Source organism: Nyctereutes procyonoides, unplaced genomic scaffold, assembly GCF_905146905.1.
Source record: "Nyctereutes procyonoides isolate TBG_1078 unplaced genomic scaffold, NYPRO_anot_genome, whole genome shotgun sequence".
Lineage (NCBI taxonomy): Eukaryota > Metazoa > Chordata > Mammalia > Carnivora > Canidae > Nyctereutes > Nyctereutes procyonoides.
In genome coordinates, this window is record NW_026575035.1 from 29,231,215 (window position 1) to 29,251,650 (window position 20,436).

Consider the following 20,436-nt stretch of genomic DNA (forward strand, 5'->3'; position numbering starts at 1 on the left):
AAAAGAAAAAAAGAAAATCCTGTATATTATGCAGTTCTTAAATGTACCATTTGTAAACTTCGATTAGATCAAGATGGTTGATGGTATTTTTCAGAACTATATGTCTTTATTGATTTTTTTTGTCTATATTAATCAGCTTCTAAAATAAGTAGGGATTTGAAAATCTCTTACTATGACTGTGGAATTGTCTACTTTTTAATTTCTATTTTTACTTTTTGTATTTTGAACTTTGTTAGTAGGCATATACATATCAATAATTGCTAGGTCATCCTGATAAAATGTCCTTTTTTTCATTGTCTTGAAATGATGTGTGGATGTGTGTATGTGTGTATATATATATATATATATTTCATATATGTATGAAGTAGCATATAGTGAAAACACTAATAGATAATATATTTTTGCTTTAAATAGTCATGCATAGTGGAAAGAACTTAGGAGACAAGAAATCATTTTATACTTATTATTTCTGATGATCATTGTTGGTTTACAAAGATGCTATTTTCCTCCAGTATCTTTTCCCTTTGACTGAAAATTTTCCTTTAAGCAGTTCTTGTAAGTTAGGTCTGCCTCTGATGAATTCTCTTAGTTTTCCTCTATCTGAAGATACCTTTATTTCACTGGATTTCCAGAGGAGTATTTTCTGTGGATGTAGAATTCTGGGTGGATCCCCTTCTGCCTCAGCAGGATCATTTGGCCTCCATATTTCTGAAGAGAAAGTTACGATTATTCACATTATTGTTCCCCTGTATGTAATCTTTCATACTTTTGGTTTCAAGACTTTTTTTTTTATCATTGTTTATCAGCAGTCTGATGTATGATGTGTTTAGGTGTAGTTTCCTTTGGAGTTTCTTGCTTACAGTTCACTGAGCTTCTCAAATTTGTACATTTATGTCACTAAATTTGGGGAATTTTCTGTTACTGTTTCATCAAATATTTTACTCCCAATTTTTGTGTCTTTGCAGGCTGCCTGTTATATATTAAGATTTATTTATTTATTTATTTATTATTTATTTATGATAGACGGGGTGGGAGCAGAGACACAGGAGGAGGGAGAAGCAGGCTCCATGCTGGGAGCCCAACATGGGACTCGATCCCGGGACTCCAGGATTGCGCCCTGGGCCAAAGGCAGGCACTAAACCGCTGAGCCACCCAGGGATCCCTATATTAGGCTTTTTAACATGGTCTCACGGGTCCCTGAAGCTCTGTTCATTTTTTTTTTTTTTTAAGATTTAAGCAGGGGTACTGGGAGAGGGAGAAACAGGCTCCCCACTGAGCAGGGAGCCTAATGTGGGGCTTGACCCCAGGACCATGACCTGAACTGAACAGGTGCTTAACCGACTAAGCCACTTAGGTGTCCCAGCTCTGTTCATTTTTATTCAATCTTTTTTCTCTTTATTCTTTTGTTTTTAAGATTTTATTTATTCGAGAGAGAGAGAGAGAGAGAGAGAGAGAGAGAGAGAGAGGCAGAGAAGCAGGCTCCATGCAGGGAGCCCGACGTGGGACTCGATCCCAGGTCTCCAGGATCATACCCGGGGCCAAAGGCGGAGCTAAGCTGCTGGGCCACCGGGGCTGCCCTCTCTTTATTCTTCATATTAGATCATTTATATTAAACTGTCTTCAGGGTCACTCTTCATTTTCATTTGTTTTAGTTCCTCTTTAAGTCTATCTAGTGAGTATTTTATTAGTGTGTTTTTCAGTTGTAAAATTTTCATTTGGCTTTTTAAATACTTTCTACTGTCATAACTGTCTTTTCATTATTTCATGTTATTCTTTGACCTCTTGGAGCATCATTAAAATAGCTGCTTGGGGTACCTGAGTGGCTCAGTTGGTTAAGCATCTGACTCTTGGTTTCAGCTCAGGTCATGGTCTCAGGGTCGTGAGATTGAAGCCTGCATCAGGCTCCACACTCACTTTGGAGTCTGTCCTTTTCCCTGTCCCTCGAGGTATCACTCCACCCGGTCCTCACTCACTTTCTGTCTCTCAAATAAATAAACTTTTTAAAAAATAGCTGCTCTAGGGATCCCTGGGTGGCGCGGCGGTTTGGCGCCTGCCTTTGGCTCAGGGCGCGATCCTGGAGACCCGGGTCGAATCCCACGTCGGGCTTCCGGTGCATGGAGCCTGCTTCTCCCTCTGCCTGTGTCTCTGACTCTCTCTCTCTCTCTCTCTGTGTGACTATCATAAATAAATAAAAATAAAAAAAAATTCAAAAAAAAATAGCTGCTCTAAGGTCCTTTATGATCATTCCAGCTTATGGGTCATCTCAGTTAAATCTGTTGACTCTCTTTTCCACTGAGAATGGATACATTTTCCTGGTTCTTTATATCAGGTAATTTTGGATCTTAGAAATTGTTAATATTGTGTAGATTCTGAGCTCTAATATAATTCTCAGGAATTACTGCTTTAGCAAGAGGTCAGCCCAGTTAGATTTGGACACTGGACTCTGTCTTTCCATCTTGATTCACATCTCAGTTCAGGATTCAAGCCTTTCTTCACTGTTACCAGTCAGTCCTGCACATGCATATTTCAGGAGACAGTCTGAAACTTGTGTGATACCATACACAGAATTAGAGGGCCTCTTGTCTGGCTCTCCCTCTTTCAGGATTCCCACTACAGCCTTTGGTCTGCCTAGGCTCCCTTCCAGGTTTCTCTGGGCACAATACAGCAGGGTTCCAGTCGAATCTTAGTCACTCTGCCTACCATATCCCTCAGCAGCCATGGTTATCCTCATGGGAAAAACTGGAAAAAGAGAGAAAACCACAAACTCATCCTAATGGCAGTATCTTCCCACCTTTGAACTCCCTGCACATAGCAGTCTGCCATCTTGTATTCACTTTTGGTGGTCTCGGGTGGTTGTATTTGGTATTTTATTCAGAGTATTAGTTATCAGCAGGAAGATGGGCTGTAGGATGCTTACACTACTATGTAAGAGGACGAACTCTGTTATTTTTGGAAAGCTGGTTCTCTTCTGGCTCTATCGTCCCCTGTCTGATATAAGAACATGTCATACATTGTTAACACTTCTGTTTTTTAATTTGTTTCTTCTATCTAGAACTTCATTACCTCTTCTACTTAAATTTGAATGCATTTTTCAAAGCCCAAGAAAAAGTCCATCTAACTTTTTGAAAACTAAACCACTGCCCCTTGTTGCCTCCCTTCCTATTTCTGTGAGCCCGGGGCACTTTACTCATACTGGAGTGTTACATTTATGTTTCAACATATGCTTCACAATTATTTCCTCAAGTATTTATCAATTACCTATCATATGCCAATTTGATTTTTTTTTGCTTGTTTATTATTTTAACTATAAACAATGAAATCTTAAAAAACAAATTTTGCTTGTTTATTATTTTAACTATAAACAATGAAATCTTAAAAAACAAAGCAACTTTGGGATCCCTGGGTGGCTCAGCGGTTTGGCGCCTGCCTTCAGCCCAGGGCGTGATCCTGGAGACCCAGGATCGAGTCCTGCACCAGGCTCCTGGCATGGAACCTGCTTCTCCCTCTGCCTGCGTCTCTGCCTCTCTCTCTCTCTCTCTCTCTCTCTCTCTCTCTCTCTGTCTTTCATGAATAAATAAATAAAGTCTTTAAAAAACACAAAGAAAAAAAAAAGGAAAGCAACTTTTGGGAGGGGGGGGCCCTTGTGTGTTGTGTAGGGAGCTAGGAATACAGGCAGGTAGTGACTCGCGAGGCTTGTATTTTGGGAATAACAACAACAAACAAAGGAGAGATGTATGGGACATGTCTGTCTGGCCACAGTGTTTCTAAGAAAATGGGAATTAGTCACTGGATGAGCAAAAACTTGGTTGATATTGATCACAAATGGATTTTTATGTTAAGGTCCTTGTCAATGTTATTGACATCAAAATAATGAAAATGAAATCACTAGAACAGTTAGATCTGTAAATTATAATACAAATAAAAATAATTTTATACCAGTACACCCTTATCTTTTCATATTCCCAGTGATCATAACCTGTTTGCTGCTTTACATTTTTCACCTTTGGGGTAGGACCTTAGATTGGAGATATGAAAAGAGAAATGGATTCTGCCCCAACATAGGGTATGTCAGCCATTCATTAAAAGAGAACGTTGTTCATTTAAATGCTTTATTTTGGGGAGGTATGAGCAATAAATGATATTTGGAAAATATCTTTTAAAGAGTTGGTTAATTAAAAGTGGATATTAAGTCTGATACCTAAAAAAATAAATAAATCTGATACCTAGAGTGTACATTTATAGTCTAAAAAATGAGCAAAGAATTTTTAAAAATAATTTATTTTAAAAAAAATTTAAAAAAATAAAAATAAATAAATAAATAATTTATTTTTAGAGAGAGAGTATGTGAGCAAGCAGGTGGAAGAGGGAGTGGAGAGAGAGAATCTCCAGTAGGTTCCCTGCTCAATGTGGAGCCTGGCACAGGGCTTAGTCTCACAACCCTGAGATCACGACCTTAGCTAAAATCAGGAGCTAGATACATAACTGATTGAGCCACCCAGGTACCCCCCAAAAAAGAGCAAAAATTTAATGACTGTACAATTTCTGTATGTAATGCCATCCAGGAGCTTCCTATATGTCCAAGATTTCTTTCATGAGTCTTTGGCATTAACTCATTTTTCTTTGTTTTGTGCAGATGTTTCTTTCTCAGCAAAATAGAGGAGAAACTTACTCTTCCTCTAGGTGATCATAGTTTGTCCATGGATGAAGAGAGAGATTCTAGTGATAAGATGGAAGTGCAGGAACAGGGAGAAGAGGTCTGTTCTCTGATTAAGAACTGTATGTTCTCCATGAAAATGAAGATGGTGGAAAGTGCAAGAAAGCAGGTAGGTTTGTGGTCTTCTATTGTAGCACAGAATTTTCTTAAATTAGCTGTTTTTTAGACTTAGCTTTTCCTTAAAATCTGAAGCTTGAATGTAATTCAGTAGTATTTTTTTCTCTTTAGTAAACTTGAAGAAACACTTAAAATCATCCAGAATACTCTAAAGTTTATTATACATTAATTAATCATTAGGAAATGATTATTTTCTGTTATTAAAAAAAGAAAATAAATCCAGTATCAGATATGATATTGTTTAAAAAAATCAATGATTTCCAGTTAGTTGAAAATCTTATTTAGGTTTATTTTGTGGAAATCTGTCATATGATAATAATATCCTTTCTTAATATAAGTATGCTTTGCTTATATGTTACATATAAATATATTAAATCTGACTTTTCATGTAATTAAGTCACATTTGAATATACTAGGGGAGCTTGTTCATTTAATGACCTGATATTAATAGATTGCTATTATAAACCAAAGAATGTATTCCTGTAGGAATAACTAACATTTCTGTTCATAAGTGCTCATTTATAGGTTCTTCTTTGAGATGGGTTTTGTATCAGTTAGGAATTTTTATATTTCAAATAATAGAAAATTCATCCCAGAGCAGCCTAAATGAATAAAAGAAATTTATTAGTTCCCATGAATAAAGAAGTTTAGAAGATCTGGCTTTAAAATACTCTGAACTATTATCATCAAGGGCTTGCTTTCTGTCCTTCAGTTCTCTCTTCTGCCATATGGTTTTGTCCTCAGATTCTTACATATTGGTAAGATAATCTCTGGCAGCTCATCCTTTGTATTTGGAAATGGCTGTAGATGTTTCATATCTTTCTTCCTCTAACTACATCTTCTTAGAATTAAAGACAGTTTTTCTCTATTTCTTGTAGAAAAAAAGAATCCTTTTCATTTGCTCTGATTGCAGCTGGGGCCATCTTCAAGGCACACACTAAGGAGGGTCTGTGTGCCTTCTTAGGAAGTTAGGGTACTTGGGCCAGATAAAGAGACAGTGCATGCTACCTACTGCTATTCAGACTTCTCCAAAGTGAGGGGAAGGGTCCTGATGAGAGAGGGAAAGGAAATGAGCTGCAAGTATATTATTTAGAAATATGTAAGAATCACTAGGATCACTAAAAACCTTTCATATGGCACACTGGCTTTTCTTAGGAATTTTTCAATAATAAGTAAGGGCTAAATAGAGTTAGCTTGATAGGAATAGTACTACTAGAGGTGAACAGAAAAAAAACAGTTCCAGTCTGAAGATTACATAAACCCTTCAGTGCATTCCAGTTTACCAGCCTGTACTTTTCAAAAGAGCAGAACTGAAATTTGAGTTTTGCCTCTTCATTACCAAGCACAACATTACATGGTGGAGATACTGTGTTGAATAAAATACAGACCGTAGACAAACAATTATAGTATGATAATACTAAAGGACGGTCACATGGGAAGGACACCTGACTTAGCCTTATGGGAACAGAGAAAGCTTCCTGCAGTAGTTGGGAACTGAAAGGTGAAATAGGGTGGTGAGAATAACATAAAAGACCCAGGAATGACCCTGAGCATTTAGTTTCCTGAGTAGAACTACCATTGAACCCCAGCTTCTATGTTAATAGTCCAGATAATTAATAAGGGCAGCCAGTCTGGAGGTAAGTGGACAGGTTCAAGAAGAAGGAGGTGTGGGTGAGACACTATGATTGGTTCTATTTGGGAGGGAAAAGTAGGATCCTTGGGGTTCTGCCTGTGTAGCTGGGTGGATGGGAATGCAGGAAAAGGAGCAGTTTTGGGGGCAGGTGGTGCAATCAGTTTAGGACATAGTGAATATGGGAAGCTGTTAAGCAAGTTGTGTTTTTGTTAGATAATTTGTACATAAGAAATCTAAAGTTCTGGAGAAAAATATCTGTGCTTGCGATAGAGGTCCGAATGCGATCGGCATGTGGACTATCACTGAAGCCACAGGAGTAGATGAGGTGACTGAGACCAGTTGCCAAAATTGGCCTACAGCTTTAAGAGGAGCAAAGGGAGAGATGCCTACAAAGGAGCTGAAATCAAATGGTGACATTACAGGATGACCAAGAAGCTGAGCCCACAGAATTTAGATTACAATTTGATGTCAGAAAGCCAATTCAGAAGCACAATTATAAAGCAACTGGTGGCTCTGGAAAAAAGCATAAAGGTTTCAAGAGACTTCATGAAGGCAGAAATTAGATCTAATCAGGCTGAAATTAAAAATCAATTAAATGAGGGCAGCCTGGGTGGCTCAGCGGTTTAGTGCCGCCTTTTGCCCAGTGCGTGATCCTGGGGACCTGGGGTCAAGTCCCACATCCGGCTCCCTTCATGGAGCCTGCTTCTCTCTCTGCCTGTGTCTCTGCCTCTCTCTCTCTCTCTCTGTGTCTCATGAATAAATAAATAAACAAATCTTTAAAAAAAAATCAATTAAATGAGAAGCAATCCAAACTGGAGGTCCTAACGACTAGGGTAAAGGAGGTAGAAGAATGAGTGAGTGACATAGAAGACAAGTTGATGGCAAGGAAGGAAGCTGAGGAAAAAAGAGAAAAACAATTAAAAGACCATTAGGAAAGGTTAAGGGTAATAAATGACAGCCTCAGAAGGAAAAATCTACATTTAATTGGGGTTCCAGAAGGTGCCAAAAGGGACAGAGGACCAGAAAGCGTATTTGAACAAATCATAGCTGAAAACTTTCCTAATGTGGGGAGAGAAACAGGCATTCAGATCCAGGAGATAGATCCCCCCCCCAAAAAAAAAATCAATAAAAACTATTCAACACCTTGACATTTAACAGTGAAACTTGAAAATTCCAAAGACAAAGAGAAAACGGTTAAAGCAGCAAGAGACAAGAGATCCCTAACTTATATGGGGAGAAGTACTAGGTTAACAGCAGACCTCTGCACAGAGACCTGGCAGGCCAGAAAGGGCTGGCAGGATATATTCAGGGTCCTAAATGAGAAGAATGTGCAGCCAAGAATACTCTATCCAACAAGGCTCTCATTCAGAATAGAAGGAGAGATAAAGAGCTTCCAAGATAGGCAGAAACTGAAAGAGTATGTGACCACCAAACCATCTCTGCAAGAAATATTAAGGGGGACTCTGTAAAAGAAAGAGGAAATCCAAAGAAACAATCCACAAAAACGGACTAAATAGGTATTATGATGACACAACATTCATCTTTCAATAGTAACTCTAAACGTGAATGGGCTTAAAGATCCCATCAAAAGGCGCAGGGTTTCAGACTGGATAAAAAAGCAAGACCCATCTATTTGCTGTCTACAAGAGACTCATTTTAGACCTAAGGACACCTATAGCCTGAAAATAAAAGGTTGGAGAATCATTTTACCATTCAAATGGTCCTCAAAAGAAAGCAGGTGTAGCCATCCTCATATCAGATAAAGTTTATCCCAAAGACTGTAGTAAGAGATGAAGAGGGACACTGTATCATACTTAAAGGATCTATCCAACAAGAGGACCTAACAGTCATGAATATTTATGCCCCTAATTGGGGAACTGCCAAGTATATCAATTAATAACCAAAGTTAAGACATATTTACATAATAATACACTAATACTGGGAGACTTCAACACGGCGCTTTCTGCAAATGACAGATATTCTAAGCACAACATCTCCAAAGAAACAAGAGCTTTAAATGATACACTGGACCAGATGTATGTCACAGATATTTATAGAACTTTACATCGAAACGCAACTGAATACACATTCTTCTCAAGTACACATGGAACTTTCTCCAGAATACACCATATACTGGGTCACAAATCAGGTCTTAACCGATACCAAAAGATTGGGATTGTCCCCTGCATATATTCAGACCATAATGCTTTGAAACTAGAACTAAATCACAAGAAGAAATTTGGAAGAAATTCAAACATGGAGGTTAAAGCAGGGGGATGCTGCTGAAAGATGAAAGGGTCAATCAGGAAATTAGAGAAGAATTAAAAAGATTCATGGAAAGTAATGAGAATGAAGTTACAACCGTTCAAAATCGTTGGGATACAGCAAAAGCAGTCCTGAGAGGGAAATACATCACAATACAAGCATCCCTCACATAATTAGAAAAAACTCAAATGCACAAGCTAACCTTGCACCTAAAGGAACTGGAGAAACAACAGCAAATAAAACCTACACCCAGCAGAAGAAGAGAGTTAATAAAGATTCAAGCAGAACTCCATGAAATAGTGACCAGAAGAACTGTGAAACAGATCAACCAAACCAGGAGTTGGTTCTTTGAAAGAATTAATAAGATAAACCATTAGCCAGACTTATTAAAAACAAAAGAGAAAAGACTCAAATTAATAAAATCACGATTGCAAAAGGAGAGGTCACCACCAATACCAAGGAAATACAAACGATTTTAAAAACTTATTATGAGCAGCTATATGCCAATAAATTAGGCAATTTAGAAGAAATGGATGCATTTCTGGAAAACCACAAAATCCCAAAACTGGAACAGGAAGAAATAGAAAACCTGAAAAGGCCGATAACCAGGGAGGAAATTGAAGCAGTCATCAAAAAACATCCCAAGTCACAAAAGTCCAGGGCCAAATGGCTTCCCAAGGGAATTCTATCAAACATTTAAAGAAGAAACACTACCTATTCTACTAAAGCTGTTCTGAAAGATAGAAAGAGATGGAGTACTTCCAAACTCGTTCTACGAGGCCAGCATCACCTTAATTCCAAAAACAAAGACCCCACCAGAAAGGAGCATTATAACCCAATATCCCTGATGAACACAGATGATAAATTCTCAACAAGATACTAGCCAATAGGATCCAACAGAACATTAAGAAGATTATTCACCATGACCACATGGGATTTATCCCCAGAATGCAAGGCTGGTTCAACACTCGTAATGCAATCAGTGTGATAGATCATATCAGCAAGAGGAAAAACAAGAACCATGTGATCGTCCCAATAGATGCAGAGAAAGCATTTGATAAAATACAGCATCCATTCCAATCAAAACTCTTCAGAGTGTAAGAATAGAGGGAACATTCCTCAGCATCTTAAAAGCCGTCTACAAAAAGCCCACAGCAAATATCATTCTCAATGGGGAAGCACTGGGAGCCTTTCCTCTTAGATCAGGAACACGACAGGGATGTTCACTCTCACCACTGCTATTCGACATAGTACTGGAAGTCCTCGCCTCAGTGATCAGGCAACAAAAAGAAATCAAAGGCATTCAAATTGGCAAAGAAGTCAAACTCTCCCTCTTCGCAGATGACATGATGCTGTACATAAAAACTCCCCCCTAAGATTGCTAGAACTCATATAGCAATTCAGCACTGTGGCAGGATACAAAATCAATGCCCAGAAATCAGTGGCATTTCTGTATACTAACAATGAGACTGAAGAAAGAGAACTTAAGGAGTCAATCCCCAAAAACATAAGATACCTAGGAAGAAACCTAACCAAAAAAGTAAAGGATCTATACCCTAAACACTACAGAGCACTTCTGAAAGAAATTGAGGAAGACACAAAGAGATGGAATAATATTCCATGCTCATGGATTGGAAAAATTAACATTGTGAAAATGTCAATGCTACCCAGGGCAATTTACACATTTAATGCAATCCCTATGAGAATACCATGGACTTTCTTCAGAGAGTTGGAACAAATCATCTCAAGATTTGTGTGGAATGAGAAAAGACCCGAATATCCAGGGGAATATTGAATAAGAAAACCAGAGCCGGGGGCATCACAATGCCAGGTTTCAGGTTGTACTACAAAGCTGTGATCATCAAGACAGTGTGGTACTTGGACAAAATCAGACACATAGATCAATGGAACAGAATTCAGAACCCAGAAATGGGCCCTCAACTCTATCAACTAATATTCAACAAAGCAGGAAAGACTATCCACTGGAAAAAGGACAGTCTCTTCAACAAATGGTGCTGGAAAAATGGACAGCCACATGCAGAAGAATGAGACTAGACCATTCTCTTACACCATACACAAAGATAAACTCAAAATGGATGAAAGATCTAAATATGAGACAAGAATCCATCAAAATCCTAGAGGAGAACACAGGCAACACCCTTTTTGACCTTGGCCACAGCAACTTCTTGCAAGATACATCTATGAAGGAAAGGGAAACAAAAGCAAAAATAAATTATTGGGACTAAGATAAAATCTTCAGCACATCAAAAGAAATAGTCAACTAAAAGACAGCCTACAGAATGGGAGAAGATATTTGCAATGACGTATCAGGTAAAGGGCTAGTATCCAAGATCTATAGAGAACATGTTAAACTCAACAGCAAAGAAACAAACAATCGAATCCTGAAATGGACAAAAGACATGAACAGAAATTTCACCAAAGAAGAATAAACTTGGCCAACAAGCACATGAGAACATGGTCCACATCACTTGCCTTCAGGGAAATACACATCAAAACCACAATCAGATACCATCTCACACCCATAAAAATGGTGAAAATTAACAAGACTGGAAACAACAAATGTTGGAGAGGTTGTGGAGAAAGGGGAACCCTCTTGCACTGTTGGTGGGAATGTTAACTGGTGCAGTCACTCTGGAAAACTGTGTGGAGGTTCCTCGAAGTGTTAAAAATAGATCTGCCCTATGACCCAGCAATTGGACTTCTGGGGATTTACCCCAAAGACACAGATGCAGTATAACGCTGGAACACCTGCACCCCAATGAGTATAGCAGCATTGTCCACAGTAGCCAAACTGTGGAAGAAGCCTCAGTGCCCATCGAAAGATGAATGGATAAAGAAGCTGTGATATATGTATACCATGGAATATTACTCAGCCATTAGAAATGACAAATACCCACCATTTGCCTCAACATGGATAGAACTGGAGCATATTATGCTGAGTGAAGTGAGTCAATCAGAGAATAAGAAACATTATAAGGTCTCATTCATTTGTGGAATATAAAAAATAGTGAAAGGAAATAAAGGGGAAAGGAAAGAAAATGAGTGGGGAAATATCAGCGAGGGTGACAAAACACGAAAGATTCCTAACTCTGGGAAACAAAACAGGGGTAGTGGCAAGGGAGGTGGGCGGGGGGTTGGGATGACTGTGTGATGGGCATTGACGGGGGCATTTGACAGGATGAGCACTGGGTGATAATGCTATATGTTGGCAAATTGAACTCCAATACAAAAAAAAAATTTAAAAGACTTCCACATAACAACCAACGAAATAAAAAATAAAGTATACATCAAAATTTAAAAACTCCTTTGCCTCAAATAACACACTCAAAACAGTGATGAGACAGCTCATACAGTATGAGAAAATACTGGAAATCATATATCTGATAAGGGTCTACTATATAGAACACATAAAGAACTCTTTATACCTGAACAACAGAAACACAAACTACCTTAAAAAATGGGCAAAGGATTCTATTTTTTTTTTTAGACTGTTTATTTGACAGAGAGAGAACATAAGCAGGGGGATCAGCAGGCAGAGGGAAAGGGAAGAGCAGGCTCTCTGCTGAGCTTGAGCCTGATGGGGGCTGGACCCCAGAACCCTGGGATTTTGGCCTGAGCTGAAGGCAGATGCTTAAGTAACTGAGCCACCTAGGAGCCCCTGGGCAAAGGATTCTAAATAGACATTTCTGCAGAGCAGATATACAGATGGTCAACAAGCACATGAGAAGATACTCAACACTATTAGTTATTAGGAAAATGCAAATCGAAACCACACAAGATACCACTTCACACCTACTGTAATCAGAGATATTGACAAGTATTGGTGAAGATGTGGAGAAATTGGAACCCTCCTACATTAAGGATAGGAATGTAAAATGGTACAGATGCTGTGGAGAACAGTCTGACAGTTCCTCAGAAAGTTACACATAGGGATCCCTGGGTGGCGCAGCGGTTTGGCGCCTGCCTTTGGCCCAGGACGCGATCCTGGAGACCCGGGATCGAATCCCACATCAAGCTCCTGGTGCATGGAGCCTGCTTCTCCCTCTGCCTGTGTCTCTGCCTCTCTCTCTCTCTCTCTCTCTCTCTCTCTCTCTCTCTCTCTTTCTCTGTGCCTATCATAAAAATAAATAAAAATTAAAAAAAAAAAGAAAGTTACACATAGAGTTACCATGTGACGTAGGTATGCAGGAGAAATGAAAGTGTATGTCCACATAGAAAGTTGTATGTAGATGTTTATAGTTAGAATTATTCAGAATAGCCAAATGGTAGAAACAACCCAAAATCTATTAATATATGATTGAGTAAATAAAATATATTCTGTCCATGCAATAGAATATTATTCAGCCATGTGAAGAAATAAGGTATGAATGCACACTATAACTTAGGCGAACCTGGAAAAGACTACACTAAGTGAGAGAAGACAGATAAAAATCACCACGTTTTCTAATTTCATTGATAGGAAATGTCCAGAATAGGCAAATCCATATAGACAGACATGAGTGGTTTGCCCAAGGCTAGCGCAAATGGGGAGCAAATGCTTATGGACAGCGTGTTCTTTTGGAGTTGATCAGATAGTCTGCAACTAGATAGTAGTGATAGTTGCCCAACTGTATACTTGAAATGTGAATTCTATCCCCATGATAAAAAGACATGTACATAATTGAAGCTGAGGAGATGGATTTGCTACTACTCTCAGGTAAGTTGTGTCATGCAAAAATAGAAACAAGCCAATTAAAATTTTCTGTCAAAAAATTTTATTTCTAAAAAAAAAAATTATTTCTAAGTCATCACCCATATGTCCTCATACCACTTTTTTTCCTTCTATAGCACAATTTCTCCCTTGCCATGAAACTACTAAAGGAGCTTCGTAGAGAGTCAAAAACAAGAGATGACTGGCAGGTGAAGTGGGTGCACACCTACTGCCGGCTCAGCCACAGCCGGATCCAGGGCCAGAGCTGCCTACAGCAGATTCTCTCAGCGCTGAAAACAGTCTCCTTGCTGGGTACTAGACTGTACTTATCTATGGAATTAAGTTCAGCAGCACTATTTTGTATTATGTCTGTGTCTTTTAAAACTCTGCTTTTGCTGCTTTATCTGACATTTAGGATTTAAATCTTATAATTTTATTAAATGTTTGGAGCCAAGGTACTTTGTGTCTTAAAATGCTATAGAATATGGTACCTGGAGATTTTATTTCTTAATTGATCAAATACAATTCAAATTAAAGTTTTTTCTTTAATACTTATGCAAATTGTAGGTCTAATAGTTTAATTATTTTTGAGAACCTTGTTTACCTACAAGAATTGCCTTTTAAAAAATTGAATGTGAAACACCTTTTTCCTCCTCAGTTTTTCTCTTTTTATAATAACATAGCCTTCAAAACTGAGGGGAGAAAAAAATTTGTGTGAGTTTTGGATGCATTCCCCTGCTTCGCTACCTGTGTCAGGGGGTGCATAGCAGCACTATTACTGACCATGCTTATAACCATATTCCCATGATTGACCCTTCAGTAGGATGGGGAATGATATCAGAGTATCAGTTTCAGTAAAAATGCAAATAGAACAAACAGGCCTTCATATTTATCAGGATTAGAAAATCATCCTCATGATTGCTTAAATAATATTTTTAGGGTTTTTTTGGTGGGTGGAATGGGGGAGAGGAGGAGGAGTTTGCTGATACTAAGATAACATTAATATTCATAATAATAATTCTACAGTTTTAATAGTCATATGGCTGTAGTTTTTTTTTTTTTTTTTTTTTTTTTTTATGGCTGTAGTTTTTAACAGTCTTGTGAAATAGGGCCAGTAGTTTTGAACATGTATGTGAGGGTAATCTGGCAGAGAATTTTCATAGGTGGATGAGCAGTGCAAAGTGGTTGATGGCACTTGCTGAGTGACAGCCCTTTTTCTTTTGTGCCACCTCACAAAAGACTGCAGCACGAGCTGTAGTTTTGACCAAGGCTGGTAAGCTCTCTTCCCTTAGCCACACTAGGGAAGATAGAGAATTGGACCTGTACATGCAGCATCATCTGTTGCTTTATTAGCTTTAGGTCACACTATCAACTTAAAAATCTCTAGTTATTAACGTATATGCACAAATGCATTAAAAAAGAGACATTTTCTTTCCTTCATAACAGAATTAGGTGCTTTGACAAAATGCAGAATGATGGTGCTTGGATAAAAGTTTATTCAGTGTTTTAATTGCCTTAACCTCTGTAGACTTTGATACAGTCACTGCTAACAAAGAACATTTTTCATTAATATGAGTTTATGAAATTCCCTAACCAATGTTTGAAGCCAGTTTCTTATACTTTCAAGATTTATTTTAATTTCTTAATAGAAATATGTACACTCTGAGTGTCTTTTTAAATTTATGGCATTCATTTATTTCTGAGAAAATCGTGTGTGTGTGTGTGCATTTTTAATCCAGCAGGAGAGAGCACATCAAGTTACTTCAGCAAAAATGTTCTGGCTTTCCATGACCAGAACATTCTCTTGGGTACAACTTACAGCATCATAGCTAATGCTCTCTGTAGGGAGCCAGCCTGCCTTGCCGAAATCGAGGAAAGCAGGGCTAGAAGAATCTTGGACCTTTCTGGATCCAGTTTAGAGAATGCAGAAAAGGTAATGAATACTGGAAGAGTGAACTTTTGATGTTTGTGTGTTGTATGTCCATAATGTGCAGCTTTCAGGATGCACGAAAGCAATAACAAGGAATGATGATTGCTTTGTGCTTTGAAAATGTATTTGACATTTATGCACAGCCAAGTTTCTTTGTGGAAAACGGATATACTCCATGTGTTCCCTGTTTATTTGAATGATACAATTTGTTTTAGTATTTGAAGTGAGAAATTTTGTTGGATTGATGTGGACAGTTCTTCTAAGAATTTTGTTAATGGATTTCACCACCAGTTGCCATTCAGACATCCCATTAACTCGTGGAGCAAACCAGCTTTTTCCACTTTTTTAGGTAGTGTCTGCTTTGCCTCGCTTTTCTCAGGTGATTTTATATTTTCCATAGTTAGCAGCTTCTTCTCATCTCACTGTGCACCTCACTTTAGTTGTTAGCCTTGCTTTCTTCCCCCTCAATGTTACTACCAATGGCTATGCAGGGCAGTGAGGATAAAGTGCCAACTTCCATTTCTTCTTCAGTTCCTGACGGGCTGCATGTCCCCCACTGATCTTTTATGCCAGGTCTGCATGACTAATGGACCATCTGGTTTTTCAAAGTCCTGAGGATCATAACTGAATCATTCACTATTTCACAATCAGGGCAGACAAACACTTTTTTCCATTTAACCAGCATTCTTTGTTATCTCATGGCTCACAAATCACAAGTATTCTTTTTGTATCATTACAAGTAGAAAGTAGAGTTCTTCCGGAAACATTAAGCTGTATTCACAGGTTCACAACTGAGAGCTCTGTGAATTCTAGGTGATCGCAGTTCTGTACCAGAGAGCATTCCATCACCTTTCTGAGGCTGTACGGACAGCGGAGGAGGAAGCCCAGCCTTCTCTCAGAGGCCAGGGTCCTGTAGCCAGCCTGACAGATGCTTACATGACACTGGCGGATTTTTGTGACCAGCAGCTCCGCAAGGAGGAAGAGAGTGCATCAGGTGAATCACAAATGGAAAAACCATTTAGTTTGTCACATTGTGCTAGCCAAAGTTTTAAGACTTCTTTAGGTACTTTAGGTTTCCTGTTTGCTTATTTTTCTTTTATTCACTTATTCAGTCATTTACAGATTTTTTTGAGAGAGTGTGTGTGCATTCATGAGCAGCGGGAGAGGCAGAGGGAGAGAGGGAATGTCAAGCAGATTCTGTACTGAGTGTGGAGCCAAACTCGGGCTTGATTCCATGACCCTGGGATCATAACCTGACCCGGAATCAAAAGTCAGACAGTCATCTGACTGAACCACCCAGGCACCCCTGCTTGTTTGTTTTTAAATGACAGTTATTCTGAGAAAAATCTTGTCCTTTTAAGAAGCCATGGCATGTTGCTGAGTGAAGTAAGTCAATCAGAGAAAGACACTTAATGTGCTTTCACACACACGTGGAATATAAGAAACAGCATAGAGTATCAGAGGGGAAGGGAGGGAAAACTGAATGGTAAGTCATCAGAGAGGGAGAAAAACCATGAAAGACTCTTAACTATAAGAAACAAACTGAGGGTTCTTGGAGGGGAAGTAGGTGAGGAACGGGGTAATTGGGTGACGGGCATTAAGAAGAGTGTATGAGGGCAGCCTGGGTGGCTCAGCGGTTTAGTGCCATCTTCAGCCCAAAGTGTGATCCTGGAGACCCGGGATCGAGTCCCATGTCAGGCTCCCTGCATGGAGCCTGCTTCTACCTCTGCCTGTGTCTCCACATCTTTCTCTCACTGTGTCTCTCATGAATAAATAAAATAAAAAAATCTTAAAAAAAAAAAAAAAGCATATGAGGGAATCCCTGGATGGCTCAGCGGTTTGGCACCTGCCTTCGGCCCAGGGCGTAATCATGGAGTCCTGCGATGGAGCCCCACATCGGGCTCCCTGCATGGAGCCTCCTTCTCCCTCTGCCTGTGTCTCTGCCTCTCTCTCTGTGTCTCTCATGAATAAATAAATAAATAAAATCTTTAAAAAAAAAAACATATAATGAGCGCTGGGTGTTATATGCACTGATGAATTCCTGAACTCTGCATCGGAAACTAATGATGTACTATATATTGGCTAATTGAATTAAATAATTTTTCAAAAGAGGCAAGGACATCCTTAAGTAACATGACCAGCATATAAATAGCCTCAAGCTATATCTTCCCATATGCTTAGTTTATAGTTTCTACATTTTACTTGTAGCTCTTTGGTAATATTGGCTATGTGGCCTGTGTTTTACTCCTGAAATAAATTCAATAACCAGCAGCTGCTCTATGTTCCCACGCAGCCCAGGAAGGAAACTGTGCTGCATGTAGGTTGCATGATCTAATGAAGAGTCACTCTCAAGATGGAAACTTTTACATACGGCTGCAAACTGGGTCTCGTGTCTGTTGATCTAAAGTACTTGTTAAAAAGAGAACAGTGACAATACAAAATATAAGCCCAAAAAAGAAGTATCATTTGTTACATTTATAGTTTATGTGTGTACAAGTGGATGTACTGACCATTGTTTTCTTCTCTCCTATCCTTGGTAGTTACTGAGTCTGTAGAACGGCAGACATATCCAGGCATTGTGGTGGACAAAATGTTGAAAGCTTTAAAATTGCATTCCAGTGAAGCCAGGCTGAAGTTTCCCAGACTACTGCAGATTATAGAGCTGTATCCAGAAGAGACCCTAAGCCTAATGACAAAAGAGGTTAGTGCCTATATTCTAGTGAAGAGAACTTGACAGAACTTAAAACATGTTTCTGTTTATATCTAAACACATTAGTATGTGCAATGCACATGTTACAGTTTTTCCTAACCAGCATTGCATTTTACTATATCCCAAAAACATACATAATTTGAAGCTGTATAAAAAGACTGTTTACATTTACCCATTTTCCTCAGTGAGTGTTGATAAGAAAACTGTGTCTGAACAAGGATAACAGGGAGACGAGGTATGTTTAGGACAAAGGTGGGATTTTTCTACAGCGCATTTGTGGCTCATAACAACTAAGGTGTAGTCTGGAACATCTGCTGGTGCCTTATGCTCAGTTTATTATTTATCTCAGGGAAAGAGAGTACATTTCAGCTGGCATCCCATCCCCAGTGACCATAATGCCTCCTGGCAGCACCATGTTCATCAGGGTCCTGAGGCCTTTGGGTGTGTGGGCGCTCCCCAACAGTATTCTGCTTACCACTTGTATGTCCTGTGCAGGCCTCCCCTCCACAGGACTGCATCAGGCTACTGTCTTCCTGTTGTTTGAGCCATCTGAAAGACTTCTTAATGACTTTTATAGATGTTTAACTGCAAAATTAAGTTGATAGTATAATTGTTTAAAAGGGTAACATAGCACTCAGCTTTATGTAGTGAATTTTTAAATAGTACTGGTTTCTGAGCTGTGGAGACTCAGTGCCTGGCAGGGCTTTACCACACCCTCTGACCCTTTTGTGGGTTTGGAAGGATGGGATTATTTTTAATAGGTCCTAAAAAGTAATTTCAGAAATGTAGTGTATACATGTGTGTGTTTTTCTTAAAGATTAGTGACGAAATCATTAAATTATGATTTAATTTCCCCAAATTAATATTTTATTTATGTATGATGAAGATAGCATTTTGAATTTGTGAGAAATAAATGGAATGTTCAGTCAATGTTATGGCACCAGGGAGTCACTTGAGTTGGGGAGCTAAGCTTTATTGAGCACTTCATTTGAGCCTTGTGAACCAATGCCTTTTACCCCCACACACTTTGCCCTTTCTTCACTTTATAGATAAAGGTAGGAAGCTTGCCATGTTCATTCCTTATACCAAAATTCCAAGTGCATCAGATTTTATCTTAAAATTAACACATTTTAAAAGCAGGAGAGGAAAAAGGAATACATGAGCAAATTTTGAAAATGGCCTTGGAATAAAAAGACAAACACCAGAAGCTATAAAGGAAAAGAACACTTCCTGCAGGGGGAAAAATTCAAAAAGCAAAAATATATACAAAGTTTAAAAAAACTGCCAGAAAAATATTTGCAACCCATACTAGAGATAAAGAGCTGATGTCTCCTTCTACGAAATAAATAGATCAGTAGAAAATGGTCAGAGGAAATGCATGCATGGTTTAATATGTAAGGAAAATAAATGTAGGCCATTTACCCTCACAAACATGAAAATTAAAATTAGATATTTTTCACCTCTCAGATTGACAATAAATTTTTAAAAACTGTCTCCTGTGTTGGATTTTGTAGTCAGACTAATACATTTTTTTAAGTTGAAGCATGGTTGACATAACAGTATCATAGGTTTTAAGCATACAGTATAATGATTCAAAAGTTCTGTGCATTACTCAGTGCTCATCACAACAAATGTGGCTACTATCTGTCATTGTATGAACAGTACTATTGTTGAGCAATATTCCCTATGCTGTACTTTACATTTACTTATTTTATTACAGGAACTTTGTACTTCTTAATCCCCTTCCAGCTGTTTTGCTTATCCTGCCACATCCCTCCTCTCTAGCAACCACTAGTTTGATCTCTATTTAGGAGTCCATTTCTGTTTTTTGTTTGTTCATTTGTTTTTTAGATTGCACATATAAGTAAAATCATACGATATTTGACATTCTTTGTCTGACTCATTTCACTTCGCATACTACCTACTAGGTCCATCCACATAATCACACATGGCAAGATTTCATTCTTCCACAAACCACATCCTCATTATCCATTCGTCTATCAATGGACACTTGGGTTGCTCTTATATCTTAGCTATTGTGAATAATGCTGTGATAAAATGGAAGTGCCGGTATCTTTTCAAATTGTGTTTTTGTTTTCTTTGAGTAAATACCTGCAAGTAGAAGTACTGGATTATATGGTATTTCTATTTTTAACTTTTTGAGGAACCTCCATACTGTTTTCCACACTGGCTGCACCAATTTACATTCCCATCAACACTACCCAAGTGTTGCCTTTTCTCATCATCAGTACTTGTTTCTTGTTTTTTTGATACTAGCCATTGTGACAGGTGTGAGATGATATTTCATTATGGTTTTGATTTTCATTTCCCCGTTGATGAGTGATGTTGAGCACCT

At 38.5% G+C, this 20,436-nt stretch overlaps 1 protein-coding gene across 5 annotated transcripts in view; it reads left to right on the forward strand.

The window, feature by feature from the left end:
- PRKDC (protein kinase, DNA-activated, catalytic subunit) overlaps positions 1 to 20,436 on the forward strand; it is a 215,362-nt gene that overhangs the window by 176,037 nt on the left and 18,889 nt on the right. For 4 of the 5 annotated variants that reach the window (XM_055318273.1, XM_055318275.1, XM_055318277.1 and 1 more), the window contains 5 exons: positions 4,634 to 4,823; positions 13,578 to 13,752; positions 15,180 to 15,373; positions 16,184 to 16,364; positions 17,911 to 18,071. In XM_055318273.1, coding sequence (XP_055174248.1) covers positions 4,634 to 4,823; positions 13,578 to 13,752; positions 15,180 to 15,373; positions 16,184 to 16,364; positions 17,911 to 18,071 — 901 coding nt within the window. The remainder of the gene's footprint in view (positions 1 to 4,633; positions 4,824 to 13,577; positions 13,753 to 15,179; positions 15,374 to 16,183; positions 16,365 to 17,910; positions 18,072 to 20,436) is intronic. The other variant, XM_055318274.1, reaches the window with a different exon arrangement.